The following is a 21386-nucleotide window of genomic DNA, read 5'->3' as shown; positions in this document are numbered from 1 at the left end:
GGCAGCATCCCCTACAGACAGCATCCCCCATCCCACTGGCAGCATCTCTCCACCTTCCCCACTGCCCGGACACTGTGGGGTTGCTGGATGCATGAGAGGCAGGTGTCAAACCTTCCCCATCCCACGCAGCTCAGAGCCAGGTCGTGCCGGGTGTGGGTAGAGCCTTCAGAGATGAGATTTCTGCATGCGGTTTCTGCTTCTCGCTGTCCTGCCCTGGTCTGTTTGGTTGGCACTGGTGTAGTTGTCCCCCGTGGATTCTCGCGATTGTCATATCTGTGTTGTTCTGCTGGTATCTCCTCTGTATGCCATAACTTGCCTTCCTCCAGCTCCTTCCTATCCAGCCTGGGAGGAAAAACACAGGGAAAAGCAGGATTCTATCTTGCCGGTAGCATATTTTGCCATCTGTACGTTCAGTAGAGGTTATTTTACATCTTGCTTTTTCACTTTTGCCTACAAATGTCCAAAAATGTGAGAGATGGTATTTAACAAACAGAATTCCTTAATTACATTTGAGTGGTTTAGTGAAGTTCCCGAACTCCACAGTGGAGACTGGGCTTACAGTGCAAGGGGAATAGAGCAGGCTGGGAGGGCAAAGGGGAGGAGGAAGCTTCATTTCTTCATTCAGAAACTGGATGGAACAACCCTGAGAAAGGAGGAACAGCCCCACTCTTTCCGTGACATTCCGGAGAAGGTCATGTTCCATTTCAGCCTGAGACACGGGGCTGACTCACTCGCCTTGTGCCTCTGAAAAAAAATCATTAATCTGTTCTAACTTCTTCTGTTCTTTGGGAAGAGCCCTTTTTGCGTGGTGTTTTTTTAGCCTCTTACCTGCTTTGTGTCTCCATAGTCATCAGGAGTGAAGGGAAAATAAAAGATCATGTCGGAATTCTGGATAATTTCTGCCCCAGGAGATAAAACAAATCTGCAGGCATGGGAGAGAATGAATGCAGTGACGTCTAAATCCAACCTGTCCAGCAACAGCAAATTCCATATTCCAGATTTAAAGGTAAACAGGGAAAGGGTTTGGGCATGGGTGGTACAACAGCATTAGCCACAATTAAAGACTTTTTGGATAAAAGTGGGTTTTGTCTTTTGGGATAATATGTAAGAGCAGAAGAAGATTGCAGTCAGGGAATGGTTTTTTTTTTTTTCAGTCAACTGAAAATTGATCAGAGAAAAAAGAAATTATTGTGCTTAAAGCTGACCTTCGCATTTTAAAGATGTAGGTCTAAGGCATGAAGATGACCAGTTAAATACCTAATTCATTGCATTCAATGTTCAGTTTGCACCCAGCCAAGGAAATCTTAATGTATTGGACATATTTGATCGCTAATGCAAAGGGAGTAGCTGAGTATCTTAAACCATGCCAGTAAGACTGCTGACAGAGAAAACAGTGCAGTAATGCACAATGCTCCTTGAAAAATGGATGTATGTGTATATTCAGCTACATTACCCTGCTTCCTATCACCATATAAATAGGAAGAGTAGGAATCCATGATTTTTTCTTATACCTTAACTTTTTTTTTTTTTTAGATTTTTATTTCGTGTGGCTATGAAAAATCTGAATATGCTGCATTAAAATCAATGGAGCTATGAAAGCCATAGAATTTGGTTCCCTGGGGAGTTGCCATCACCCATTGCTTAACAAAGCTACACTTAGTGCATCCAGGATCTGGCTTTAATCCAATAAGACTGTTACCAGTTATAATTTGTGCTATAAGGATGCAGTAAAAGCGGAGTGTGGCCTGTTCCAAAGTAATAACATACTGAATTTTCACATAGATGTTTCAGACTGGGAATATTGCTTTTCGTATGTGCACCTGAGATTGCTGGGGTTTACCATCCGTGGGTCTTACCCAGCCAGCATTGATGTGAGCCCAGTAATGTCAAAGGAAATTAAGCATTTGCTGCACCTGAAGATGCAACCGGTCCACTAATATTCTCCTAATTGTTCTATGTAAAATTTGTTTCTTCTCCTTCAGCTGGACCCTTGGTATTGTTGAGCTGGCAACATTACAAGAAAAAGTTTGGCAATATATTGCAATACCATAAACATAAGATTATGACTGTGACAGAGTCATACAAAAAGCAGATGTTGGTCTTGGAAGAAATGGCTTTGTGAGAGGCTTAGTCTTTGGTAATAGCAAAGAATGCAAAAAAAGAGCTCCGCTTTTGAATAAGTGCTACTTCCCTTGGTTCTCTCAATACGTCAGATTTGTTTGTATGCATATTGTGTGTACTTCCATTTACTATTTTTTCATTTAAAAAATCAGTTTATGCTACTTGGTGATATGGGGATGAAAACAGGAAGGAAGACACTGACATGTAATCTTGCGACTACACATACACTTTTTCCTTTATTGGAAAAGGCTTTTTATGCCCTAGGCCTTGGGTAAAGGAATTGCTACTATTTTCCACTAAGTACATAAAGTTCTGCCAACAGAAGTCTTAGACAGACTTGTGTATCTTTCACCTACTTCTCATCTTTTGCACAGGTGGGGACACTGGATGCTCTTGTTGGTCTGTCAGATGAGTTGGGAAAACTTGATAGCTTTGCTGAAAGGTAAAATAGATCTTATTTACTGCCTACAAATGAGAAACAGACATTGTTTTTTATGAGAGGGTATGTCCTTGTGTTCACCTCAGTCTGGTTCAGTTCAGCCTGGACTACAACTAAACTAAAGTGGATAGGTTTTGTTTAACCCTTGTGTTGGTTGCCATGGAGTCATCACAAAAAAAGGCCCATTCCTTTAAATTTGGATTAATTAAGGCAGTGACAGGTTTGTCTGCACAGCAGCCAGTTTGAGTGGCACTGCTAGGGAAGCTGTTTCTCACAGGGAAACTACTAAAAAGGGTTCTTTTCATTTTCTAAAGAACATCCTCCTGCCCCATCCAGAAACTTATATTAGTAAAACCCGTTTGGGGAATATGAAGCCCTCTTTGATGTTATTTTCCCAGAATATTTTTCTTGAGCCTTCTGCCCGCTTTCAAGCAGATATAGGAGTTGTAAGGAATAAGTTCTTCTGAATGAAATCCAGAGCTCTCCCTCTTAGACTTTTAAAGTCCTTGAAAATCAGAATATTGACTCAATATTAAAGCTGCCTATGCAGAAACTCACATGATCTCCTTGCTGATCATTGTCCAGGCAGTCTTTTGGGCCAAACTGACCTGGGTGTACAAAGAATAAGTACAGCAAGCTGAGAAGATGCCAGGTTTAAAGATACTGCATGGCACAAAGCAGACTTTGTTGTTGAGGCAAATAAAGTACAAGCTGCTGGGTTTTTTTGGTTTGGGTTTTTGATTGGAGGTTTGGGGCAACTTAATAATTTATTCATCATGAAAATCTTCTCTGTTGTGACCCTGACAAAATTACGACCCCAGTTTTTTTGTAAACATGATCAGGCCTCTGGGTCATACTGCAGAGATTCTTCATGAAGCGGGGATGGGACCAAATTTGTAGAGAAATAGTGCCAATATCTGCTATCTGTAATTATGGAAGGTGTCTCTAGTCAGGACAGCAGACAGGCATGCGTCTGCGCAGTCTGGGTTTGAGTGCTGCAAAAAATCACGCAGAACTGATTTTTCAGAAGTGCTTCACTAATTCTCAGCTTTATGAAAAACTAGGACTTCTGAAAAGCTGTCTGTGGGATCCATGTGAGATCACAGAGGTAATTTTTAGTGAAACATCAGCGTGAGCTCCCTAGGCTCACAGTCTCCTTCTGTTACCTTTGTCCTTACTTCACAACATGGCACAACTCCTTGTTCAAGCTGAATGCCACTTTACTCCACTGATTGTCCCTTTTATGTCAGTAATGACACTCACTCTGTGAAAAGTTATAGGCACGGAAAAAAGGGGTCAGCAAGGCCCTTACACCATAAGCAACTGAGGCAGGGAGTCATTTGTCTTTTTGCCTATCCAGCTAGGTAATTAAGAAGGATCGATGAGATTAAAAATAAGAAAAATGAGTTTAAAGTAAGAAAAATTTATTAGAGTAGAATAATAGCAGAGAATAACCAACATAGATTAAGTTCCACAAGGAAATACAAAAGCATTTTCTGTTTAATAAATGCCATGGGGTTTGAGTCAAAATTGTGATTCAAGGGTTAAAATGCCAAGCACTTGCACTTCTTTAAAGTAAAAGGCATCCAGGGGGTTACAAGCCTGTTCAAATGACGTGAGCACTTATGTTCCTGCTCCTCTGAAACAGCTACCTGCTGAACTGTTGCTAGATAAACACAGCTACTGGTAAAGCCAGGCAGAGCAAACCTGTCAGCGCTGCCTCCTGCTAGGACAGCAGAGAAGGGGCAAGAGTTTGCAGGATCTATTGTTTCCACACACTTTTATTATTTATTTACGCAGGGAGGCGGAGTGTTTTTCCATGTCACCCTGTGATAGCATGGAGCTTTCTCAAGCTGACGATTGCCTCAGTCACTCTTAAACAGGGGTTCTCTCGAGTCCTCATTTGGCCCCGGTGGCCTCAGATTGCAGGGTTCTGCTTCCTGCAGTGTTTTGCAGGCTGGGCTGGTAGCACCTTTTAATACACATCATCATTTAAAAAGTGTTAGACTCTTTTTTTTTTGAAAGTAATGTCATTGCAACAATTTCAGAAGCAAAATGTGAGAGTCTTCCAACCATAACATTAGGCTAAATGGAGTTATTCTCTTTACAGGTTACTATTCCTACTTCTTGAGGTAGTTTAGCTGAAACCCTCTCCTTTTATAACACATCATTTGAGCATGATATTTGCCTAGGGTGGGTTTCATCTCATCTAAAGACAGAGGTTTAAGGGTTGGATGTAAGAACTGCTCACCGTGGGTGTCACTATAGTCAACTGGTCTCCCCTAGGGGTCTGATTCTCTCTCAAATCTGGGTGGTATGCGTTCTGTCTTTGCATGGAGAATGTGTTGGATGAGTGAATCCCACTTGCATTTCACAGGATGCAAGGCAAGGCACAGAGACTAAGTCAGGGCTGGAGAATATTGCTCTGGCTCCGTGTGTACATCCTGCTTGCAGAGACCTTGGGGCTCCTAAGCTAGGAGGGAGACAAGTTTGCCTGGGCAGCCAGGGCTGTTGGGAGCATGAAAGCACATACCTGTCCCACCATCCATACTGTGGAGAGAGACAAGTCCTGATAGTCTCCCAGCTATCAGGTTAGCCCTCAGCTGCCTTGACAGTAATGAAAGCAGCTCAGGCCCTTGAAAAAGCTGCATTTCCCTGTTGGCTGCTTTCTCCATAATGTCCTTAGCCTCCTGCTATACTGTTCTTACCAACTGGGCTGGAGGCCTGTGTTCTTCCAAGTTCCTCTGGGCTCCCTGGGCATCCTGAAGGAACTGAAAACCAGCTGCATCTTCCAGCTGAATGTTGCAGGAGTTCTTGGCAAGGTCACAGCTGATGGGGATGCCTACACCCTGCCCATGGCCTGTGTGTGGGCACCATGCAGTGTTCTCCAGCAGCGCTCAGCTGGCACAGGGTCTGTAAGCGGCTGCAGCAAGACAGTGGGAGCCCCTAAGAGGGCTGTGAACTAAAGCACAGTGGTGTAGATCTCTCCTGAAATCTGAACTATGCCTGTTGAGATTCATGAGAAGAATGGTTTGGGTGGGAAAGGGCCTTTAAAAATCATCTAGTCCAACTCCCCTGCAGGGACATCTCACACTACACCAAGTTGCTCAAAGCCCCATCCAACCTGACCTTGAACACCTCCAGGGATGAGGCATCTACAGCCTCTCTGGGGAACCTGTTCCAGTGGCTTGCCAACCTCATCCTAAAGAATTTCTTCCTTATGTCCAATCTAAGTCTATCTTCTTTTGGTTTAAAACTGTTCCACCTTGTCCTGTCACTATAGGTGCTGGTAAAGTCTTCCTCCACTTTTCTTATAAGCCTTTTTTTATATGTTGAAAGGCCATAATACGGTCTTCTCTTTTCCAGGCTGAATGACCCTAAACAGCAGAAATTCTGACTACTGCATTTTTGGCAGCATCAGCAATCTCAATTTTTTCCTCTCTGTCACAGGATGGGAAAACCTTTCCAAAGATTGTGAGTTCTTTCACAGGAATAGAGATAGGGAGACTCTTTACCTCTACGAATTATTGCAGAAAGACCTTTTCTCTGATGCTGTCATGGTATTTGTATGTAGACTGAAGTCCCTTTCCTCAACTCTTGGAAGTCACAGGATGTCACAAGGCCTATTGTCCAAACGCTACAGATGTCCTTTCAGTTTCCAGCTCATCTGGAGCTCTAGCAGTCTCCCCTCTGTAAGGACTGAAAGGGAGTAAAAACCTGCCACTATGCTCCAGTCCCTGTCACCATGCCAGGAATTGTGTCAACTTCATGTCTCTGCCGATTTCATGATCAGGCAGCCACCTATTAGCTGTAGCATTTTTTGCAAGGTAAAGTCAACCTGGAACAGTGAGGGAACTGAAGGCCAAATTCTGTAAAGAATTCTGAGTTAGGAAGAATACTCAAACAACCATAAAGGCTCTAGGACTGTATGAGAGAGGTACTTTGAATAGATCCAAAAGGATCTACTGCTGGAGGGACTTGATGAATCCGTTTTTACAATAAGCAAAGAATAAGTAACTGTGTGGAGATGGTGTTCTCCAAGAAATGCTCTGAATTGGGCAGAAAGAGAATTTGAATCTAGTTCTCCCACACCTTAAAGGAGTGTCTTGTCCACCATGTTAAAGAGAAGAGAAGAGGAGCCCCCTAAAGAAGAGGAATGAGAAGGAAATTCTCCCTGTTAAACAAGAGACCATTGCTGTTTTCCTCTGAGTACTTTGTAAGAACCCTATCTCAGGAAGCACTAAGGGTTTATTTATCCCATGGAACATATTTTCAGCAAGTGTTAGTCTGTATGTAGCCTCTTGTTCCTTCATCACTTCTAGAGTTTTGAACATGGGTTTCTTGCCTTCTGGTTTCTGCTATGAGTATCAAGTGTACAGAAGACTGAATCTTCATTTTCTGGAAGACTAGAGCACTGGGGAGCTGATATTGCCGATGTGTTTGTGGAGATCAGTGTATTTAGAAATAAGATACTTAGTTCTGCAATATACCATAGATTGTTTATGATCATTTGAATTGCAAATTAACCTGTCTTGCTTCAAAAGATTTTTGTTTGGGCATTGCCATGTTTATTTAGTCGTGGCAATTGTTTTGTATTCATTTTGTTTCTTCACTAACAAAGCTTCTCTTATTACACCTAAGCATAATAAAGAAAATAGTCCAGTACATAGGAGAAGTTATGGAGGACTCAAAAGATAAAGTCCAGGAAAATCTTCTGGCCAATGGAGGTAGGTGCTGTGAATGTGGATATTTCAATGCATTGACGCTGCCTGTGTTTGCTTCAGAATATGAACATGTAGAATTGAAACAGTCACACATCGGAAAGGACAACCATCAGTGACATTTCTTAAGGACACATCTCATCTGCTTCCATTTTACTCATAGTTAGCAGAAGCTTTGCCAACTTTGTTTCCAGGAGAGTGTTTGGTGTCTAGTATTGAAGTAGTTTCTAACACCAGCACTGAGGAGTGAAGAGGAAAGCAGGAGATATCTTTCTTCACTCCTAGCGTTTCTGTGCCCTGTACGGGTTTCATCTCTTGCAGGCAGCTGAAGCTTTTGTATGGCTGCATGACTCCTCTTAGTTAGCTGTTAGCAATTTGCCTTCCCTCCTACAGTGCCGGGATAGATCACGTTGTAAACTATGAACTTCTAACGCCACAGGTGTGTGAGGCAACAGCTCCAAAATGCGGAGCCAGGGTTGCACTCACAAGGTCATGCCAGGATCTGGCAGGACATGCACTGCTACCCCTGTTAGGAGGAAATGCCCTCCCCTGGCCCTAAAGGGAGCCTGTGTCAAGGACAAAATTAACATTTAAAAACTGATGGCTCCTAGATCTCTGCATTTTTCACTAGACCCTGAGTATTTTTCAGAGCAAATTCCTCCTCCGGCTACCTTGGAAAAGTACAGCAAAATTGGATGTGTTACACATGCTAATTACCGGCTTGTGGAATGAGGCTTTAATTAAACTAGCAGTGTGCACTCCATCAGCCATTGACTGTCTGCAGTGCTGCACTATCTGAGTAATGGATGGGGAGGAACTTCTTTTAGAAATGTCTTCTTGCATGATGTAAGACTGACATTTGATGAGTGCAACTGCTTGACAAGTACAATAATCTCACTTATTGTGTTTCAGGGCTAAAGGATAAAATGAAATGTCTAAAAAGTATGTCGAGGACTGATGGTTGCGGTGTTGTTACAAGCATGCATTTGTGTGTATTAGTGCTAGAGACAAGTCTTGTTCTGGTTGTAGAGATACAGTGATCAGGTTACGATGGATTTCTCAAGCAATAGCCTCGTAGCTTGATCACGATATCCCTACGACTTGAGAAACAACAGGTTTCACTTACTTACTTTATTTCCTCTTTTTACACCATTTACCTTTCCTATCAGCTCTGCATGTGTTGTAATAGAAGGACGTGGACATTACTTGTATGTGTTGCTAATTTCTGTCCTCTATCTGGATTTGGTCATCCAAACAAATCATACTAAAGTAAGACATTTCCAAGATTATTGACTGCATCTTAAAAAAATGAGTTGGATTTAGTCTATGAGGATTAGCCTCATATATTCCAGTATCATTATTTATAAGTGGCAGAAGCTTCGCTGTACAAATTCTTCCTCCTCCACTTTCACATTAGCAAAAGGACCCTAAAGTTGAAGACTTCCTGAAGGTTGTGAAATCAAACAAAATTATGAGACACAATTTCTTGCTCTATGATCTTGTTTCAGACTACTAGACTGCCCCAATTAAAATTTTGGTTTGAGTTACACTAGACAAATTTTCTGGTTTTATCTCAGTTGTGTATATTCCTGACAGCAGTTTGGTCCATGTACTGATGATGATGAAGGCTGCGTGTCTAACAATTGCTTGGTTAGATTTATGCAAGGAAAAATGCAAAGTACTGGAAAATACTGCACTTTAAGTTAAGTGAACAAACACAATACTCTCCAGTGAGCAAGAGCTGGAAACAGCCACATGGAAATAATTATCTGATAGAAGGAAAACGTGTTTGTGTATTAAAGGGAATTTTAGTATATCACAACAGCAGGAATTGCTTTCTTGCTAATGATCAAGTAAAAAATGTGAAATGCAAGTAAAGCTTTTCATCAAAGATTCAGACCAAATTCTCTTCCATTTATAGTAATGTTAAATTCAAATGAATTTTTAAGTTTGGTAAGTGGTGGAACAACTCCATTCTTTATAATCTCAAAATAAAGCAAAATAAGAAGTAACAATTTTGAAAAATTAAGTGTTCTGAAGGGAAAGGATTTAACATTGCCTCTTACAGCTGGTAAATCAGAGCTAGGAGAGACTCAGGCCATGGGGTCCCTGGCACCTGTGAGCCTGCTGGGGTAGGTAGGAAGCATCTCTCCTGGACAAGTAGCTATATGAAGTCTTTTAGGACCAACTTGACAGGTTCCATACATGAGAGGTGCCATTCCAGGATCACCAGGGTGCTTGGATTGCCTGGCATTTTAAGCTCAGTTCTGCTAATGTGTTCACAGCACTTTGTGCTCTCCCTAAGATCAGGCTGCTTAACTGAACTGCATCAGTGCCAGAGCATCTGCTCAGGAGTGAACTTGTGAAACAGGCTGAGAACAAATGCTGTCTTTAACTGCCTAACATTTGAATTCTACTGAGGATAGAAAGTGCATGTGTGGGTCTTCAAGGACCTTTCATAGCTCCACAGCTATAAATAGGTCAGTGACTGTCTTTAAAGAGCCTGTGAATACACTTGATCCTCTGCGCAACTCATTAATACCTTGCTCTTTGCAGGTTTCGTTCCCAATAAATTTAGCCAAGCCTAAGCAAGAAAGCTTGGAAGAGAAGCAGCAAGATGAAAACCTTGTGTCATGCGCCCTGTGCTGAAAATACTCCTCAAACTTTGTCACTCAAGTATTTTTGACCTCCCTGCCTTGCCCCCAGGGAAGAGAACATGGGCAAACACTGCTGGAGAACTGCACATATACAAGCTGTGTGATAGCTCTCCCCTTCCTAGTTTTGCCTGCTTCTCACATCCTCCCTGTGCAGGAGAATTTGCTGGTTCCCAATCAGACCTTGGCAGGCAGGGTTGGATCTTTGCCTCGTGACTCCTGTCCGGTGGCTGTGGGGGAGGTTTACACAGCTATGTTTTTCAAAGAAAGAGGAGGAGAGCACCATCATGTCAGTGCTTTCCACCTCTGAGGCAATTTATCCATTGATAAGAAGCTTATTTCCTTCTAACATAAGACATTCCGTACTTTGGAAATCTAATAGGGTAAACTGACTCTATTGTGGGGTGAGAGAAGCCCATGGAAAGTATAGCACTCTCCTGTCAAGGGTATTCGGTATCACACTAGCCAGGGCAGTGCCCTCAGCCTGGTAGTATGGCAATTACACGACTTTACACATTCCTTCTCATGCATCTCACTTCATAAAATTTTCCCCACATGCTGGAAGCCCAGCCCACAGGAACTTGTACTCAGACCTTGCTGTTGGAATGAATTAACTCTCTGGACGATGCAGCAAAGAGCTGGCCCCAGTGTGTCCCTGCTTTTACTTGGCACCTTGAGCTTGTTTTACTCTCCATCTGCTGAGAGCAACCTCCCAGATATTCACTATGTTTAACCCTCTGGTGTGGAAGGAAGCCCACCCTGCAGGTGACAGTTCCTCTGGATTCTTTACCTAGACATCAAGACACTGCCTGTTGCCATTCTCCTGCCTCCCTGCCCTGCAGGGGGACAGTCCCAGCCCCGTTGTTTGTCGTGGCAGGACGCATGACTTTATCCCATCCCATAAAGCTGTCCAAGAACACTGTGTAGGGGTCTGCTTGGTATCCCAAGGGCTCTCAGGACTCAGGCAGGGTCTGATTTGATGAACTGCTAGAGAATTCCTTATTTGGTACCATAATGTACTAGGCCTTAACGTTTTCTGATATTAAGGAGCCTTGGTCTTCAAACAGAGTGAATCAGCCTGATCTGGTTCTAGGAGCTGCGTGCCGTATTTGTCATCTCCCCTCAATTCTACGAAGAAGCTGTGGCTCCCTGTGGTCCAAGGCTGCCTTGTTTGGGGGTTGCATGCACAAGGCCTTGCTGTGAATTTCTGTTGTTGGATGCTGTGACTGGATTAATCCATTTAGAGCAATACCATACGGCTTTGTGTGATATTAGGAGCTCTGTGTGCAAAGTCAGTGAGGAATTCCTCATTACACCTGAACTGGTTTGATTTCTAGTGAGTGCTTGACTGAATCACAGAGAAGTGACATTAGCTACATTCTTAATACCTGGATCAAACTCTCAACAACCTTGAGTATTACTGCTGGTCCAGGGCACAAAGTACTCTTCTGAGAGCTCTTGCCAGGATTAAATTCAGGCATATTGCAATAATCAAGACTGAGGTTACACAAAGTTGTTTCTGCTGTGAGGAAGAATGGCTGCACATTGCTGTGTCCTGCTAATTTTACAGTAATGCTTTTTCTATACTCTGAAGTGTAATGCAGAAAAGATTTCTGATTCAACTTCTAAGCTCGTGAATATTTAGAAAGATGATTAGTGCAGATTTGACCTAAATCAAATTTCTATGATGATTCAGAGCTAGGCTTCTGGTTCACTCCCATCTCTAACGTTTGTGAAAGCTACGCCTAGGCTATAGCTGGGGACTGCTACCCAAACTTTGACCTGCCATCTGGTAAGCTGTCTGCTTTAATGCATCTCTTTGCATTTTCAGTTGACTTAATTAGCTACCTGACACGGTTTGAATGGGACATGGCCAAATATCCCATAAAGCAGCCGCTGAAGAATATATCAGAAGCATTAGCAAAGGTAAATCGTACTCCAAATTTTAAGATGTCAGCAGGGGGAAGCATGTTTTTTGGCAGTTCTTCCTCTCGTGGCAGTCAGTGAGAGCTTTGCCTTTGGTTTGGGCAGGAACAGGCTCAGAAGCAGACACTGTACTGAAGAAGTTAATATTATTTTAATTTCTACTGTAATAATAATAATATAATATTCAAACCTAACCAGTCTATAAGCATAAGGCACTTCATCAGATTTACTAGAGTACGCTAGCAGGCTTTCTGAACTTTAATCCCCTTCAATGGAATATCTTATTTATTTTATATACTACCATATCGTTCTCTATTCTTTTATAAAATTGTTGGTCTGACACTAAATCAAACACATATCAGGTGGGATGAATTATTTACACTGGCAGTCGGTTCGGGAAGGTGTGATGTGTGGCTCAATCTAGTTAGCAAGTGAAAGTGTGTACTTGCTCTGTAGGCACAGCTCTAACACACACAGTGACAGCTAACCAAATCCAACTTTCTGCAGAGGTCTTTGTCCCAGGGGGACTCTGCCATGAGGTCCCTCTGGACATAACCAGGTGGTCCTATGAGGGGCTGACAGCTGTCTCCTCGCATTAAGGTACAGAGATAGCAGGAGGGCAGTGAGGACAACACCTCAAGCACTGCATTGACTCACTTTTTTTACTTTTTTTTAGCAAGTGACTCAAATAGAAACAGACCTAAAGACCCGATCAGCTGCATACAACAACATTAAAGGAAATTTGCAAAGCCTAGAGAAAAAAACTGTGTAAGTATAGAATTATAGAATCACAGAATCATAGAATCAACAGGTTGGAAAAGACCTTTTGGGTCATTGAATCCAACCATTCCTATCTGCCACTAAACTATGCCCCTGAGCACCTTGTCTACCCATCTTTTAAATACCTCCAGGGATGGTGACTCAACCACCTCCCTGGGCAGCCTCTGCCAGTGCACGATGACCCTTTCTGTGAAAATTTTTTTCCTGATATCCAGTCTGAACCTCTCTTGGCTCAGTTTGAGGCCATTCCCCCTTGCCCTATCCCTTGTCACTTGGAAGAAGAGCCCAGCTCCCTCCTCTCTACACAACCTCCTTTCAGGTAGTTGTAGAGAGCAATGAGGTCTCCCCACAGCCTCCTCTTCTCCAGGCTGAACAACCCCAGCTCCCTCAACCGCTCCTCCTAAGACTTGTTCTCCAGCCCCTTCACCAGCTTTGTTGCTCTTCTCTGGACTCGCTCCAGAGCCTCAACATCCTTCTTGTATATATCACATGCCTGTTTGCATCTGGAACACTGCAGGACCTAACTGAGGACAACGCGTGCTCACACGCATTGCTGTGCAGTGGACTACATGCCTTCCAGCAGGAACAACTTTTTATGTCTTTGGGACATGCTGAGCTTCTACAGACCCAGCAAAAACCAAGGAAAGGGCTGGTGTGATCAGTATGTCTCAGTATCAGCTCTGAGAGACTGCATTTCCCAACAGGATTTTATTGGCTGAGTGAACAGAGAGCTTTGGGAAAGAGTTAAAACCAAATGCACTCTGTTGTTCTCATGAGATTTCAGGAAGCCAGAAATTATATCACCTGGGTTAAAAGGTGGAGTCCTTTGCAAGATAGAGCTGTTTCCTATGGGAGCTCTGCAAATGCTGTTCAGAAAGTCAACTTCACAATGCTCCAGGCAAAGACATCTATGCTCCCTCCCCGCTGTGCCTATCTCACTAGTGTATCCCACTTACATTTTTCTTTTCTTTGTTTCATTCTGTTAGTCCAGGTGATGATCTGTCAGGGCTTCCCAAATGTTCTCTGTCCTCTCTTCGACTGCTTATGGTCTTTACCTTTGTCAGTGCTGATACCTGGATCTTCTCAGGGGAGAGAACAGTAGATTCCAGTAAGTAGTAAACTCAGAACAATTTAAAAGATGCTGTGCAAACCCTTGCCCAACACATGCTCGTATGGGGCTCTCTTTCTATTCAGGCCCCTTGCTCTGGGCACGAGACACCAGTAAGTCCTCACCTTCCTGCTGCTGCAGCAAGTCAGGCTGGCAGCCTGCCTAGAGACCAGCCTTTACCTCAGGAGGACACTTACAGGGGCTCAAACCATTTTGTTCTGAATATGGAGCTAAAATGAGCGTGGTTCAGCACCAACTTTGCTGAACCCAACCAAAACCCATAGCAAAAATACTTCCAAGTGGTGGTTCAGAATTACTTTGTCAAAAAAAACGCTATCTCTCATGGAGACCTGTGCAACATGGGGACTGCAGTGCCCACCAGGGTCAGCGAAGCCGTATGGCAGTTACATCTCCCTCTCTCTCTGCTGAGTTCCTATGTCCATGCCTCACTACTGCCAGCCAGCATCACTGCCCTGTGTTTCTGGCTCAGCACAGACAGCATTAGACACATTAGTGTCAGGCCAGGTGTATGTGGATAATCAGGGGCAGGAGGGACAAGGAGACATGAATTCCCGCTTCCCCCATTTCCCTTTTCTCAGCACCATTTGTATTCCCAGCCCTCTCCTGCAGCATCTCTCCAGCTCCCACATCAGCTTTAAGCACCTGGAAAGAGGCAGATGTTCTGTGTGGGGAACAGGAGCAATGCCAAACCTCAAGTAAGGTGATGTGTGAGAAGAATGGAGACCTCCATGGTCCAGACCTATTTTCCTCTCACTGTCCTGCCCATACCTAAATGCTGGCATCTCTGGTGTCTACCAGCGCCTGCTGGCTTGGGTTGAACAAACATCTAATAATATATTACTGAGCAGTTAATTAATGTTCAGACTGGCGCAGCAAACCTCAAACCAAAAATGACTGGTCCTTCTTCTCTGCTGCCCAGTGATGGGTAGGGCAGCTGCTCTCTCCCCATATGCATCTAGTGCCCCAGACATCCACACTTACTAGGTGTGCAGAGCTAGTGGGACTGAATGCAACCAGAGACCTTCTCCTGCAGTTCCCTCCTGCTCCCACTGTTCTTAGCTGGAGCTGTCTCTGTGTGCTCGCCCAGGTACTCCAGGGTTGCTTTGATGCCTTAGGTCCATCCCGGCGTTGTTCATTCTGACTGAAGCGTGGTCAGGCAAGCAGCTCGACAGGCAAGCAGATGCCTCCAGCAAGATGCGGCAATGGCTGGGAGCAGGGTGGGAGCTTCAGGTTTGCGCTTTGCAAGCTCCGCATCCTTACTGTAAAAACAATAGCAGGGGAATTGTGTAATTTCACATAGAGAAAAGGCATAAACTAGTCTAGTGCCAGTCACTAATATGCTGCCAATAGTGTCTGCTGTTTTTTTATTCTTTTTAGTTTCAGTAAAAATAATTAAATGGCCATTTTAGCAGTGTAGACGTGTCTTTTAGTCACCTCCTTCCTGGCCTCCTTCTATCCCAGTATACACTACTAGCAACTACACACACAGCTCAATGCCTTCAATGTGCCACTGCTGGATTCCTGCTAATGTTATTTTTCCTTTGTCTTGTCCACCGTAGGGGAAATCTGCTGACTCGGACCCTAGCAGACATTGTGCATAAAGAAGACTTTGTCCTGAATTCTGAGTATCTCATCACGCTGCTCGTCGTGGTGCCAAAGTAAGGCAATAGTGCGTGCACACGCGCTCCATGTGGTATTGAGTTTCAGCCCCAAGCACCGCATCCAGGCGATATGGGGTCAGGTTGAAGCAGCTCATCTGTGCTGTGGCTGGGGCACGGGTGGAGCTGTTAGCGAAGAGGAAAGAACAGCTTCTGCCAAGGATTGTGCTGCCACAAAAGAAAGAGACAAAGACCGCTCCAAACTCAGAATAGGACAGAATTGTGATGTAGGGTTTTACTTGCTGATGAGTGGGTTCTCAAACAGCCTTCTAGAAGGAATAAAGATAAACAGATTCTTACCAGAGCGTAGCCACATTACAAAGAAATTAGACCTGTTAAACTCACAAGGCCCCTTCTGGCTGTGTATTCATAAATGCCTGCATGTAGGATGACTGCCATCAGTTGTGAAGTTACATGTTGTCCTTCTGAGAAGCCTACACAAACCTCCCTCCCAGTATAGCTCTGTCCCAACACACACACATACAGTGCCATCACTTCTCTGTCTTTAAAAACATTACAAAAAACTGTTTGAGGTAAGTTTGCTGAGTTTATTACCTGCACATTCTTTCAGATTCCCCCTATAAACAGACTTCACGCTCTGCAAACTCTTACCAGGTCCTTGATGCTGTTCTCCCAGTGCCGGCACTTGCCATGTTTGCAGTGTGGCATCAAATCAGCTCTGGTATTGCACACAACAGACCTACCACACCTACCCATGGGTCAGGGGTAGCTTGTACTGGAGTCCTGGAGCATGGGATATTGTGAAGCAGCCTGGAACCATGTGCCAAAATTCACATTCATCCCACTGTCAGCTTCCTGCTTTGGACCCTTCCTCATGCCAAGACCCAAAGTGAGGATTGAGGGTGCAGCACTGAGAGAATCATCTCCCTGGCTGGACAGGAGAGAAAAGGATATGAGAGGCTAAATGTATCTTAATCACATAACCCAGTACAAAGAGCTCCAACCCTGCTACCCTAAGCCATTAGCCTAATTAACTATATTTATCAACACATTTGCTTTCTAGTATATAGTATTTATTTACTGCGCTTTGTTTTGTGTTGCTCAAAGGTCGAGCTATGTACAGTGGCAGAAGACCTATGAATCCCTCTCCGATATGGTAGTGCCTCGCTCCACCAAGTAAGTGAAATTCCAAATTAAGGTCCCTGTTTGTGTCAGAGATCCCTGCCGTTTTTCAGCTTCTCAAATTGCTGAATCCTAGAAGGAATCACTTGTCTAGCACATGGTCTCTATGTTAACATACAGATATGCCCAATCTCATTCTCAATTACAATCAGAAATTACTCTGTTGAAGGGAACTGCAGATGAAAGTTAAAAAAAAAAATCACTTTTTTACAATGAGCTTGTTGTTCACTTTTCCAGAAATTGAGTTCTTTCTACTTTTCAGCTAAGCCTTTGCTTTTTGCATAAAACAGACCAACAATCCAGGCATAATTCAGACAGATGTAATCACATGCAACTTTATGAAAACTACTTTTTACAAATATCAAACACCATCTTTGCAGCTTTGCTTCCTGCTGTAGAATACGATAATTCTTTGCTTCCTGCTGTAGAATAGGATAATTCAATGTACAGTCATTTTCAGTAGAATATGCAATATTAACACTTACCCTTTCACCAGGAGTAAAAAATCCTTACTAGGAATTAAATATTCCATGGCACAGCTCCCACAGGCCATGAGGTCAAATCAGGGGCACAAGAGGTGAAAGTGGTATTATTTCAAATGGAAGAAATGGAAAGGATGGAGAAAGAAGGTGGCTGTGTGCTACTGCCTCTCTCAAAAACCATGGAAAGTGGGGAAACATTGCCAGGAAACACAGAAAAATGAGGCAGGCAGAATGCGTGTGTACTATGATGGGTTCAAGAACGTAATTTGTGGGAGTTTTACATTGAAGATAGTGTGGCTGTGCTAGTGAAGTGTTTGTTCCCTATTTCAGTCACAGCAGCTCTTGAAAATCAGGGTGTTGTTCAGTATTACAAACAGAAACAAAAAAATCTGCAAAGGAGGAAGGTAAAGAAGGCACGAGGGGTCTGCCATGCCAAATCACAGCAGTGAATTTCCCTCCCACAGAATGATTGCCGAGGATGCAGAGGGAGGACTCTTCACCGTGACCCTATTTAGAAAAGTGGTGGAAGAGTTCAAGGTTAAAGCCAGGGAGAACAGGTAAGAAACACTGATTGCTGAGCGGGCCAGGCTAGGGAGGAGGTGAATGAGGATAAGGTGAAGCTTGCTTGTGTGCAGTACAGCTGAATCCATCACTTTTTTTAGGACTTCTTTACTATTTGTGCTGCTGCTGGCCCCAAAACCACTGAGAAAGCAGAGTGGGAAGGAGCTGTGGCAGCAGACACAATGATCCTCTTTAAGCACCAAACCACAGATCCTTGGGGTTGTCCTTCCTGTTCTCGTGCTACTAACAGCAGGAAGCTTGCTTTCTGGGGGTAACTTCAACTACCACCCTCCTCTACATCCTTCAACCAGTTACACGGTTAGCAACTTTGAAACATCCTGTACCTGCTTGTCCAGAGGCAAAACAGATGAGCACGCATATTGCTTGGACTATGGGTTATGAGAGCAAATGTCCTTCCATTGTAGGTTCATGGTTCGAGAATTTTATTTTGATGAGAAGGAACTGAAATGTGAGAAGGAAGAGCTGATGAAATTAGCTTCCGATAAGAAACAACAATATGTAAGTAGCATATTAAGTTGGTGGCCCAATGTCAACCTTTGCTGCTGGCGTGCCAAAAAACCTCTCACTCAGAAATGGCTTGATGGTTCCAGCAGACTCCTGTGAGCTCCATTTAGCTCAGAATCACAGAATCATAGAATCACCAGGTTGGAAAAGACACACAGGATCATCGAGTCTAACCATTCCCATCAATCACTAAACCATGCCCCTCAGCACCTTGTCCACCCGTCCCTTAAACACCTCTAGGGAAGGTGACTCAACCATCTCCCTGGGCAGCCTCTGCCAGCGCACAGTGACCCTTTCCTTGAAAAATTTTTTCCTAATGTCCAGCCTAAAGAGAACTGAGGCTTAGGATAGAGAGTACAATTTGCTCAATGTTGCTTGAGTTTCTGATGAACTGGGAGCCACTAGCAGGCTGCCTGAGAACTCTCTCAGCAGTCCACGATGGCTTCAGGGGTGTGAGCTATGGAGCCACTTCACGCAGTGAGGGGTCCATGAAACGGTTGTGTCTGTACTCACAGGGCCCTCTGCTGCGCTGGCTGAAAGTGAACTTCAGTGAAGCATTTGTGGCTTGGATTCACGTGAAAGCCCTGAGAGTTTTTGTTGAATCTGTCCTGAGGTAAGTGGATAAACACACAGTGCTGGCAGAGATTCCTGAAGAAGGCAAAATGTACAAATCCTCCTGGGACAGTTCCTTCATGGGAGGGAACGTCCCTTACACACCACACTCCAGGAGCTCCCAGGAGACAATACAGATGACCACAAAAAACAGTGACACAGAAAGCCAGTGAAAACCAGTTCTTAGGGGGCACTTACAGGGAAGTAGAAAACAGAAGGACAATGTTCAGCTGACTTTTAGCCTCAAAAAGAAAATGCTTTTAGGTAAAGAGGCAGCACACCACCACTGAGATTGTGCACTGCAGAAACCCTCAGCTAACATGCCAGGAGACTGAAGAAGGGCAGGAGGGGAGAGATACCCCTTCCCAGCAGGTGAGCATGTCTATTTATGTGTTTCAAGGTATGGTCTCCCAGTGAATTTCCAAGCAATGCTGCTGCAGCCAAATAAGAAGTCTGTAAAACGCCTAAGAGATGTCCTAAACGTGGTCTTCAAACACCTGGATGAAGTCGCAGCAGCAAGTATTATGGATGTACGTATTTGGGCTATGACCTCACATGCTGTAGCTTGTCTCAGTTGAGCCATATGAACACATGCACCATCCAGAGGCTAGAGCCCTGGCTGCAGCCCTAATCCCTGGTGGTTACAGATTGGATTAGGGAACAAGTAGGCTCAGATTACGGTGGAGGGGCATAGAGACTGCTTACATTTCCTGTTGAAGCATCCGACGTTTACAGCTACCAGACTGAAACATGTCAGCTCAGTTATGTCAGTTCCTCTAGGTAAAAGCTTCAACTCTTCTATAAAAGCAAGCAAGACAAAGGAACTCTGAACTAGATGCTAGGACTGTGACACCTCTGTGCCCTGTAAAAGGCTGCCACTGACTAAATACCTCAGCCCAGAACTTCAGCAAGCAGCTGTACTTGCTTTTCCCTCCCCTGTCTTCAGTGTAAGCATTAAACCAGCCTAAAATCAGCAAGTGTAAAATTCCCAGTGCACAAAGGGAGGAGAAAGAAATGAGTTGCTCCAGAGTTGAAGCACACAAAAATGCTGCAATACATATTCGTGTACAATACACGTTCATAAAGTTGCAACCAAGCATGATTTCTCCATAACTGCACTATGCAGCCTCAAAACACCAATCGAACACCGGTTTCTCAGTGGTTTCCCATGTTAAGCACAGCAAATCTAGAACTCCATTCCACCTGTGGAAGAGGAGCACAAACCCAATCCACTGTAGCTTGGAACTCTGCAAGTTTGTTTACTGGTGCTAAAGTCATATTGTTTCCTTTTACAGCCTGGCATGGACATCCCTGGTTTACAACTGAGTAATCAAGAATACTATCCTTATGTCTATTTCAAGATTGACCTCAGTCTTCTTGACTGCAGTTAAAAAAAAAGATTGCTCAAGCTTCATCTATTCCTTTTCAAGACCCTAATGTTACAGAAAAATGATTTTTAGAGCTGCTGAAAGTCAAATTAAAATGCGGACGCTGTAGATAGGATAATTGCCTAAGTCTTTCCTATCACTTCCACTAATTTTTACAGCAACTTCTATATAAATATCTCTTGTTCATAGTTTTACAAAAACATATTTCAGAGGCAGGAGTTACTATGGTAGTATTTATTTTTTTGGTAAATTACAAAGATAGAATATCTATTGGACCTGAAATAAAACAACTTAAAAAGGTGTGGTGGCTAATGGGTCTAGGTGTGTACAGTCCTGTTTTTCTAACAAAGCAAACTTAAAAAAAAAACCCCGAACAAACAAAACCAAACCAAAAAAAGTAGAAAGCATCAGAGAAAAAAACCAAAGTTTTGTTTTGTTTTGTTTTTTTTAATTTAAAAAAAAAGAACAGCTTAAGAAGATACTCAGAACTGCTGTGGAACTTATTGTTGTATGACTTCTAGTCCCAAGTATCCTAAATTTAGTTTTTGCCAAGACATTTCAGTTAGAGCCATTCCATTAGATCTCATCTGCTGGGATGCTTGGAGCCAGAGCACGTTTCCTGCGTCAAAGCAGCAGTCAAGTTACTGTTGACTACCAGAGGTTCTTACACTGTCTTTCCTAGGGATGAGCTACAGGTGATGTCTTCCAGACACTAGATGACAAATACCCATATTAAGTTATTTCCTTGAAAGAAGAGGAAACTTTCAGCTCTTTCGTTCCTTACTTACAAACAAGCTGATCACAAGGGTCACTTCACTAGACACTGATAAATAAGACATGGAAAGCAACAGAATATAAGAGTATTTTTATTAAAAAAGCAGCAGTAACCACCCCCATTCCCAGTCCTGATTCCTCTTCCAAGGAAATAGCAATTTCAAATCAAAACAATGCCAGATGGGAAGAGACAAAGTATTAGATCAAATTTGCTGGAGACAGCACCGTAGTGTTGTTCTGTTAGCACCTGGAAATCCTCATGCCTCAAAATGGGGATTAGCTTCAGTGCTAATCCTAGGGAAAAGACCAACAGCTCCCAGTGTTTCCCGCTGCAGCAGCAAACCCACTTCCATTGCATTAATGATCTTATAAAGTCTGGCACAAAGAGAAAGCCCCTGAGAAAGAAAAGGAAGACTGAAGAGCATTTAAAATAAGATTGTCTGTCTAATCATGCTTTAGGCCAAACTGTCAAG

The 21386-nt window shown here is 43.5% G+C and overlaps 1 protein-coding gene across 1 annotated transcript; it reads left to right on the top strand.

Moving 5' to 3' along the window:
- The first annotated feature begins 610 nt into the window (after nucleotides 1–610).
- Nucleotides 611–20586, top strand: ATP6V1C2 (ATPase H+ transporting V1 subunit C2). The gene is made up of 13 exons (XM_069850494.1): nucleotides 611–691; nucleotides 848–1006; nucleotides 2496–2563; nucleotides 7202–7287; nucleotides 11767–11861; nucleotides 12538–12629; nucleotides 15330–15428; nucleotides 16497–16565; nucleotides 17518–17610; nucleotides 18040–18133; nucleotides 18655–18752; nucleotides 19152–19281; nucleotides 20047–20586. Exons 2-13 carry the CDS (start codon nucleotides 878–880, stop codon nucleotides 20140–20142), a joined length of 1149 nt encoding a protein of 382 aa, XP_069706595.1. The 5' UTR covers nucleotides 611–691; nucleotides 848–877; the 3' UTR covers nucleotides 20143–20586.
- Nucleotides 20587–21386: the final 800 nt, after the last annotated feature.

The sequence above is a fragment of the Phaenicophaeus curvirostris genome, chromosome 2 (assembly GCF_032191515.1).
Source record: "Phaenicophaeus curvirostris isolate KB17595 chromosome 2, BPBGC_Pcur_1.0, whole genome shotgun sequence".
In the NCBI taxonomy this organism is placed as follows: Eukaryota; Metazoa; Chordata; class Aves; order Cuculiformes; family Cuculidae; genus Phaenicophaeus; species Phaenicophaeus curvirostris.
This window is presented reverse-complemented; position numbering and strand designations above follow the sequence as displayed.

Bases quoted from the DNA above. Each gene is read 5' to 3' on its own strand.
- ATP6V1C2 (XM_069850494.1), top strand. From the start codon at position 878: ATGTCGGAATTCTGGATAATTTCTGCCCCAGGAGATAAAACAAATCTG. The intron at 1,007-2,495 runs GTAAACAGGGAA...TCTTTTGCACAG, and splicing joins TCCATATTCCAGATTTAAAG to GTGGGGACACTGGATGCTCT. The intron at 15,429-16,496 runs GTAAGGCAATAG...TGTTGCTCAAAG, and splicing joins CTGCTCGTCGTGGTGCCAAA to GTCGAGCTATGTACAGTGGC.